We start from the raw sequence: 10,285 nt of genomic DNA, 5'->3' as shown, positions 1-10,285 counted from the left end.
TATGTGTAAATATAATAAGTATTCTGAATAAGCGTTATATTTATGAAATGCATAGATAAAAAGTTATTGCGAAAAAACCGTGTTACAGAAGCTTTGAATCTCATAGTAGTTAACCTTTGTACACCCATCTTACATATATGAAAATGAAAATAATTCCATGCCCTGTGGTAGGGGTGTATGCCGGTGGTAGGGGTGTAAGAATACTACCACCGTAGGTTCTGCAGGTCATAAAAGGTGAAAAAAAGGACAGCTGTTGCCTTGTAGTCTTACTTTTTAGTAAAAGGCTAGGCCCACCGCCAATAACTGGAAACTGCTGTCTTGCAGTCTTACTTTTTAGTAAAAGGCTAGGCCCACTGCCAATAACTGTGGAAACTGCTGCCTTGAAGGTGGACATTTTAGTCAAAGGCTAGGCCCACCCCCAATAACTGTGGTTGATGACAGCAAGGGCATACGGTCCTGAAAACCCTTTGCCAAACAATAAACCATGCCTGAAGTTTTAAGGAAAAGGAGTGCAGCTAGGGCATCCCCTGTAAGTGACGTACATCAGAATCCCCCTACTGGCGTGATAAATGGGTGAGGGGTACTGCAGGGTTCACGACTGCAGCCAAAGAAGTTAGTGAAAGAGTGGAAGATAAGAGTAGGTATGTGGAACATAGGTACTCTAACAGGTAAACTGAGGGAGATAGTAGATTGTGATGGAGAGGAGGAGGATAGATTTCTTGTGTGTGCAGGAGACTATGTGGAAAGGGAGTGGAACTAGAGAGATAAGAAATGGGTGCAAGCTGTATTACAGGGTCACGAAAGGGAAGACATAGAGTTGGAATTATAGTAAGTAACAACTGGAAGTGAAAAGTGGTAGAAGTAAAGTGTAAATGATAAGCTTTTAAAGATTCCAATAACAAAAAAGATTCCAATAATAGGGGACATGTTACTAAATATAATATCAGTATACACTCCTCAGGTGGGTTGCCAAGAGCAAGAGAAAGAATTATTTAGACAAAAGTTTGAGGCTGCCACTAGAATAGTGAAAGAGGAGAAGAAAGTAATAATAAGAGCCGATATGAATGGCAGGGTGGGAAAGAGAAGAGATGGCTAAGAGGAGGTACACGGAGGCCATGGATTTGGAATTAGAAATGAAGATGGGTATTATTTATTGGAGATGGCTCAGAGTTTTGAATTGGCCTGTATCAACACATGGTTTCAAAAGTTAGACAAGTACTTGGTAACTTATGAAAGTGGAGGAGTGCAGAGCCAAATAGATTACATCCTGGTTAGAGGAGTCGACAAAAGCAATGTGACTAACTGCAAAGTGATCTTGGGAGAAGCATGAGTTGAACAGCATAGGTTGGTGTTGATGGATTTTAAAATGAGAGGTAGGAAACCCAAGAGGGGGAGGCAATTTAGGAGGACTGTGTGAGAGAGACATCTGGAAAGGGGGAACGTAGAATTTGGACTGAGTAACAGAGTGGAAACATCTGGGCAGACATGAGAGATATATGTGTGGGGGAAGCAGAGGAATTGGTGGGAAGAACCAGCGGATATGAAGTGTTGAGAGGAGGAAAGTGGTGGTGGAATGGAGAGGTGCAAGAATCTACAGAAATAAAATCAAAAGCATTTCAGGACTGGAAAGTAAGGCATACACAGGGTGCAGAAGAAAGGTACAGAGAAGAAGAAAGAGTGGTGAGGAGGAGGGTAGGTATGGCTATGGGAATGGAGGCAGAGTAGCTGAATGAAAGACTAAGAACAAGAGAAGGAGAAAGGGATATCTATAAGATTTCAAACTTGAGGAAAAGGCAGACAGGATGTGAGTAGATTGGGTGTCATCAAGGATAGTGATAGAAATATATTGTATAAGGAGGAAGACATTTAGAAGAGATGGCGAGAGTATTTTGAACAACTGTTAAATACTGAAAATGAGAGGGTGGAGGGACCAGTGAGAGAGATACAGGATACAGAAGTGAAGAGAGCATTAAGGAAAATGAAGAATGGTAAATCACCAGGTCCATCGGAGTTCCAAATGGAAATGCTCAAATTACTAGGTACAGAGGGGGAGAAATGGATGCTGGATTTATTAAAAGCTATATGTGAAGAGGAAGAAATGCCAAGGGATTGGGAGAACAGTCTAATGGTATATATTTACAAGCAGAAGGGAGATGTCATGGATTGAGGTAACTACAGGGGAATTACACTAACTGAGCATGGATTGAAAGTTTGAGAGAGAGTACTGGATGAGAGATTAAGAGAGATTAAAACAGCAGTAAGGATTCATGATAGAAAGAGGGACAGTGGATGCAATCTTCACAATAAGACACCTGCAAGAAAAGAGGCTACAGGGAAACCAAGAGCTCTATTGTGCATTCATAGACCTAGAGAAAGCATACGATAGAATCCCAAGAGAAGTGATATTTTGATGTTTAAGGAAAAGGAAGGTCCAAGAAAAGTTGGTTAAGCTGGTCAAGATGATATATAAAAGAACACATACAAAAGTGATAACAGCAGTAGGGGAAACAGAAAACTTTGAAGTTAGAGTTGGACTACACCAGAGGTCAGCATTAAGCCCATTTTTGTTTGTGATGGTCATGGATGTGTTGAGTGAAGTGATCAGGAATGAAGAGCTCTGGGAATTGTTGTACACCAATGATCTGGTGATTATTGCTGAAAATGAGGAGGACATACAGAGAACAGTTGGAGAGTGGAAGGAATCTTTAGAGAGGGTTGGCTTAAAGGTAAGTGTAAATAAAACAGGTTTTGCTTAGCAGTAGGGAAGATAGAGACAGAATAGTAATACAAGAAAGAAAAGGCTCGATTATAAAACGGGCAGAAAAGTTTAAATATAGGATCTACTTTAAGCCAAGAGGGAGGATGTGAGGCTGAGTTGACAGTAGGATAAGAGCTGCATGGGGGAAGTGGCGAGAGGTAGCTGGGGTGGTATGTGATGAGAAAATGCCAATCAAGCTAAAAGTCAAGATATATAACACAGAGATAAGACCAGTGTTAATGTATGGGTCAGAAACATGGGTTTTAAGAAGAAAAGAGGAAGTAAAGCTTGAGAGAACAGAGACGAGAATGCTGAGGTGGATTATGGGAATATCGCTGCTTGAGAAATTGGAAAATGATGAAATAAGAAGAACCACAGGCTTAGTAAAGATTACAGAGGTGATAAGAGTCATGATAGTATGGGCATGTGTTGAGGATGGATGACGAGGAGGGAGTGAAGAGGGGTTGGGAGGAACCTGTTAGAGGAAGATCAAGAGGGAGACAGAGAATTAGATGGCAAGATAAAGTGAAGGAAGATATGGAGAGAAGAGGTTTGGTGGAGGATGATGCCTTTGACAGAAGGCAATGGAGAAGGGGCATCAGGCAATCGACCCCTAATGTAGGGATAACGGTGGGAAAGAAGAGAATGAAAATAATTATAGTAATAAATTTGTTTCTCTTAATAACTAAAACATGATTCTATACTAATTCTTTTGCTAATAAGCTCTATCAACATATGCGCAGCTGACAATGATGATAAAGGGTAAACTCATATCTTTCTGAAGTTTACCTATCCATTTCTCCTGAACAATATAAGGCAAGTTAGAAGGCGTTATAGAGGAACCAGACCTAAAGGGCTGAGGTGGTGTGGGAAGAGTGCAACATTAGAAGGGAAAAACGAAGTAGACTTATTGCTAGACCTAGACAATTATTTAAGTAATTCTATTGGTTTTTTGCATCTTCCAATACTGCACAAAATTATTTAATTTCTCATGTGACTACTCCTTACATTCTTCTCAACAGGGAAAAAAAATCACACATTAACCCTGTAAGTAACAGTGTATGACCATAAAGAATGACCAAATACATTGTTTATAAAAAAACCTTTTTCTTACAGAACCTAATGCTCCTACCTTGCTTGCTGCAAATGACAATGCAGAACAGAAAACAAACACAATGCCATACACAATAAAATCAGCAAAACTAAAAGCAAAATTACCGAAGCTTACTCACACCACACAAACAGCAACTGAAAGAAGGATTCTGACGGGAAACATGCATTTATAGACAGTCCATCGCAGTCACCCAAGCATTATTATTTTGTTTAATTTGAATACTGATTGCACCTACTGGTACAAACCTGTGAGCTAACTTTAGCAGTGCATGAGTCATCCCAATTAACATTCACTGCCACTGAGCACTACTCAAGCTGGACTGTAGTTATCCACATGAAAGATATCACCTCTTCCTAATGCACAGAACACCTTTTGTATAAATGGAGCAGCCAGTTGGACAAATCATAGTATCACTTCCTAACTGGGACTGGCCTTTATCTCCCAACTAAGGATACCCTTAAGAGAACGTAGGGAACAACTGTTCATCACACTGCAACATACAACCCAGCTGGAAAGGAATGGTTAAATGAACTCATCAATGGATGCATTTATATCAATCTACACAAAATGCAACAGGAAAACTCATCTACCCTGGCTCCTCCTAGGCATAGAGACTTCATCCACAGAAGATCCCACGTTTCTACATCTGAGATAGTGTTAACGGAGAATCTCTTGGTCCCCAAACAACAAAGTTTCTGACCTTCAAAGCCCCACGTAGGTATCAATGCCTCATGAGGATACCTACCATGCACTTTGAAATCTAAAGGCTGCCATACACACAATGATTATTGCATATGATATCAGTATCGCAAGTAAATTGGTGTATGCATGGGGTCATTGCGCTACCAAAAGGGGGCTGTGTCTTGTGATAGTGTGAACCCACTGGCAACCACACGTTGCGAGGTTCAGTCTCCGATTTTACAACAGATATCAAAGATCGCAATGGGTAAGGACTCATTGCACGATATCCTTGGTTGGTTAGCAACCCTTGCCGCATTAACATCTCAGGGTGACAACATACCCAGATCGAGAATTTTGGGCAGATTTCACCCAACTTTATCAAGCTTTTCCTGGTCTTTTGAAAGTAAAATCCAAAGAATTTTGTGACAAAGGGAGGAGAAACGATGCTTATGTAACACTACTAGAAAAACTACATGAGAAAGACCCATCGGTCACAAAGGAATTTATCATTACATGCCTTTGCGATGATAGGAATCCATAAGTGTATGTTATTGTAGCTGAATGAAACTGGTAGTTCGACAGCAAAAAAACAAATGACTTTATAGACCCTGTCTTGATAATTACAGGCAGTCCCCAGTTGAAAATTACTCATAACTGAAAATAACTGATTTTAGGTTACCAGTGCCTCTTTTGGGCATGTATCAGCCGTTAAGCAGAAATCGGTGCATATCGGTGACAAAAATTTATGATTTTTGTCGGTAGACAAGGTTATATATATTATATATATATATATATATAGACTATATATATAGTATATATATATATATATATATATATCTATATATATAGTATATATATATATATTATATATATTAGGACATTGTTTCCAAAGCTAAAATACCTTGAGGCAATATAGATAAATATTCATAAGCCTCCCCTAAACGAGCAATGAATCAATGCAATATTTCTACCTTCTGATTGAGAAAGAAAAAATACAGCCAACTAAAAATGTGTCATCGATGTTAGACTTACGAAAATATTTTGGTTATTTTTATTTGTATTTTTGTTATTCTTTATCTTATTATATCCTGATACTGATAACTTTTTATTTATATACTTTCTCGTGAAAACCTTGTGGTCTAAAGAGCTTCACTGTACGTCCTGAATACTTGGTTCCGTGGTTCAAGCCCATGAACCAACAAATTTTTTATCAACAAAAAACAATTCCCCTTCGGTTAACATATATGAAAATATACTAATTCCGAAGTAGAGCAAATTAGATATTAAAGGACATTTGTAGTTTAATGCATATACTCTTCACGTGTGTAAAAACAATATATATTAATAGGCAATTCGCCGGCGTTTTCGTCAAGAAATATTCACTAATTACTGTATTTTGATGTTATTTTCATGACTAAATACATTTTTATGATAAAAAAATTATTTACCAATTTTCAAATAATATTAATTTTAAATTGATTTAATAATAACATTAAATAAAAATACACAATAATTCTATCTTTCTCTTACTGGGATGAGTGAAGCCTTATGCGTACATATGTTATTTTGTTTTGTATGATAAATTATTTACCATATAATAGGCGCTAATTTTCAAATAATAATAATAACAGCTTATTCTATTGAATTTAATTGCCGCTACGATGCCATTCCGCTTAAAGTAATCTTTTTCTAATTTCTGAAGTTGTCTTTTTCTTCTTTTGGAAGGTTGAAAATAAGATGTCCTAATTCCTCTGCTGCTTCCTCTGCCATTTCTGGTTTTTCTCCTGACATTTCTTTCCACCTAGGAACATCTTCTGAGGTCAGATTACATTGAGAGTCTGTGTTGGAATGACTCCTTTTTGTGTGATGCAGGCTTTTATGCTGGGCTCCAGGCTTGATGACTGCATGTGGGAGCCAATGAAAAATAGGGTCGGTTACGTAAGGGCCAATGAAAAATAGGGTCGGTTACGTAAGGGCCAATGAAAAATAGGGTCGGTTACGTAAGGGCCAATGAAAAATATTGTCTGGTAAGTGCTCAGATTGGCTGGCGCTGGGGCTGCTGTCTCCTGTGGTGATAGCTATCACTGTCAGTAAATGCATATCGGTGCCAAAAATCCAGTTATGGTTGTTGCTGGGTAAGCCCCATAAAACTGGATCACCAATAACCTAGGCCGCAAATAACCGGGGACTCCCTCACACACACCGTGATTTATATACATGCATCAAGATACAAATGTCCTTAATATCCAATTCACTCTAACTCGGAATTAATATATTTTCATGTGTTAACCAAAGGGGAATATTTTAGATGATAATAATTTCGTCCTCCCATGGGTTCGAACCAGCGCCCAACGGACAAAGTCCTGATTTCTCCTCTGTCCGCTGGGCACTGGTTAGAACCCACGAGAGGACGAAATTATTATCAACTAAAAAATTCCCCCTCAGTTAACATATATGAATCTGAGGTAGAGTGAATTGGATATTATTAATTCCGAGGTAGAGTGAATTGGATAATAAAAGACATCTGTAGCCGATGTTATAAATATTCATAATATGGCTATGTGCAGCAAACGTTTGACTTTATTAAAATGGCAGAGAGAGTTGGATATCGATTCGGATTACAAATACCTGAGTTCGACAGTGATTTGTAAGGTCGGAATCGGTATCAACTTCTACCTCACTTGTTGGCCGAGTCGATATCATCACTGAAGTCCTGATTTCTCCTCTGTCCGTTGCACGCTGGTTTGAACCCATGAGAGGACAAAATTATTATCAAGTAAAACATTCCCCTTCAGTTAACATATATGAAAATATATTAATACTAAGGTAGAGCGAATTGGATATTAAAGAACATTTGTAGCTTGGTGCGTGCATATGAATCATGGTAATATGGTAAAAATTCACAATATGGCTACGTCCAGCAAACATTCGACTTTGTTAACATGGCAGAGGGGGTTGGATATCAATTCTAATTACAAATAACTGAGTTCGACAGTGATTTGTAAGGTCGGAATCGATATCAACTTATACCTCTCCTGTTAGCCAAGTACATAAAATCACTTAAGTCCTGATTTCTCCTCTGTCCACTGCATGCTGGTCTGAACCCATGAAAGGACAAAATTATTATCAACTACAAAATTCCCCTTTGGTTAACATATATGAAAATTTATTAATTCCGAGGTAGAGCAAATTGTATAATAAAGGACATTAGTGGCTTAATGCATATATATATAGATATATATCATATCTATATATATATATATATATAATATATATATATATATATATATATATATATATATATATATATATATATAGTATATATATATATGACTGTGTGTGTGTGTGTGTGTGAGACGAAGTGCCAAGCATCTGGTTACTACACTTACCACTTGTAGTTGTTAGAGCAAGAGCACAGTTTCGTCAAGTACCTGGTTACTAGTTACCTCACAAAAGCCAGACATCAGAACCTTCATCACAAATATCAAAACGACTGAATACCCTAAAGGTAACAGTGATCCGTTACAGAACTTCTTATTTAAGTAAACAATCAGACTAAGTTCATTAAAACAGATGTGAGAATCTTAATTAAAGGGCATCACTCCTTCAACAATTTTAAAAGTAAGTATTTCCCTGGTTCTAATTCACTTGAGGAAAACAGCACAATTACAAATTTATGTTTTTTACCTAAACAAAATCAAATAAACTATTAATACTAATACTGGTGGTATATGATACGCTCATAAAAATTTTAAATACAAAAATTTATTTCTAAAATCAAAAATTATAAATGAAATTCACAATCTCAGCGAATTTTTGTTATTACTTGAAAATAAAAGTTTAATTAATTCTTGAATTAATTATTAAACAAAATTAAATCAAAGTTTATCAAGAAAGTTAATTAATTCAAATTATAAAGCAATAATAAAATTTGAAAAGAAATTTAATTAAATGCAAATTAATTCACAAGTGTTAGATTTAAACAATTATACAACAAGAAATATTCAAATTAATTAAACAAAATGAGAATATAAAAACATAGAATAATATGGAAAATCCAAACACTGTAAAAAAAACCTTAGAATGCACTTCAGAATATTTGTAAAAATACCATACCTCAAACTAGTTGCAACTTTTCACTAAAAATGCAAGGCTTGTTACCATCTTCAACACTTTTGTTTGCGCCAAACAAAAATAATAATAATACGGTCTGTTCAGATTCCACAGACAACAAATATGTTACTAAGAAATTAAACCAAGTGAGTGACCAATCTCAAAATATGAGTTACGTTCTAGTAGAAAATCAATGTTTCGTGAGAGAGAGAGAGAGAGAGAGAAGAGAGAGAGAGAGAGAGAGAGAGAGAGAGAGAATTGGCCTCCCAAACGCACAAAGCTAAATCTCAAAGTAGAATCCATAGTTTTATGGGTGGATATGGCTGGCGAAAGGGGCCCCCCATCAAGACGGTTGAGCAACGTGTTAAAGATGTAAACATAGTTTGATCATCTACATGACATCATGGAATTTTCCATTTCACAACTAATCTATTTATGATACTGCAAGTCCTCTTTTGAGAAATTGAAAGATATAAGAGTTAAATTATCAATGCTATTAAATATTTTCATTGGAAAAGTTACTGCACATATAAAAACAAAACACGAAATCATATCATTGTATGGAAAGTTCCCCGAAGGATCTGATGCAATAAGGCGTACTCTTACGTGATCGGGTACGTGAATGAAAAGTTTAACTGTGTTCGCCACGTGATCGCTTAGGACGATAGAAAATGAGCTGGCTCAACCATTTTCCACTTGTGAATAACAAACTCCTTCTCTCGAGGCTTACGCTACTACCTTTTCTCTCTCTGCCTTACGTATGTTTCAACTAAGCATTATAAATTAATTAAACATGTTATCTTTAAATATGGGAATCTGAACACAAAACTATACATTTTACACAGCTTCTGAGGGGAATTAATTGTATTACCAAAACCATAATTGCATTATGAAACTCACAGTATAAGAATATATATATATATATATATATATATATCTATATATATATATATATATATATATATATATATATATATATATATATATATATATATATATAATTGCATTCTCAAGATTCCTGGACTCACCTATTCAAGGGTTTACTATGTGGATAATATCTATTGATTATTCGCAGAAAATTCATCTATTCGTGGTATTTTTCACAGAAAAATATTCACTAATTACTGTACTTTCATATAAATTTTATGACTAAATGCATGTTTTGTGATAAAAGTGTTAATCCTCAAGAGCCAGGCTAAAAAACCAATGCATTGCACCCCACACCGGGGAAACTTTGAGGTCGACCAATTTAAGAAAAGAAACACATCAATGGAAAGAGGAGTGAGAAAAAAATTCGAAAAAATTCTTCCTACCTTCCACAGGAAGTTGAAAATGACTACTTACAACCCATTGTCGGCCTTCTTTTACAAGACAGTCATAAATTTTACAAAGTTATACGTGTTTTTTCTAATCAATTTTATCTTATTTTGTAAGATTGTAAGTACAGCTCACACAATATTATAACAGATAAGAACTAAAATCTGTAACAATTTCTGAGCATATTCTTTGTAAGTGTTTATGTAAATTTACTGAGATCGGAGATGCAATAACTTTTTTGGATTATACATGTTTTTTTAATATTTCTTTGTAATATTTTTTTGCAAAATTACAATTATAAC

At 36.1% G+C, this 10,285-nt stretch overlaps 1 protein-coding gene across 1 annotated transcript in view; it reads left to right on the top strand.

The window, feature by feature from the left end:
* Nucleotides 1-2,459: 2,459 nt before the first annotated feature.
* LOC135197512 (uncharacterized) overlaps nt 2,460-10,285 on the top strand; it is a 71,484-nt gene continuing 63,658 nt past the window's right edge. Inside the window, exon 1 of the mRNA XM_064224575.1 lies at nt 2,460-2,726. Within this exon, the coding sequence (XP_064080645.1) occupies nt 2,460-2,726 (267 nt within the window). The remainder of the gene's footprint in view (nt 2,727-10,285) is intronic.

Source organism: Macrobrachium nipponense, chromosome 21, assembly GCF_015104395.2.
Source record: "Macrobrachium nipponense isolate FS-2020 chromosome 21, ASM1510439v2, whole genome shotgun sequence".
Lineage (NCBI taxonomy): Eukaryota > Metazoa > Arthropoda > Malacostraca > Decapoda > Palaemonidae > Macrobrachium > Macrobrachium nipponense.
The sequence above is the reverse complement of the archived record's forward strand: the minus strand, read 5'-3'. Positions and strand labels throughout refer to the sequence as shown.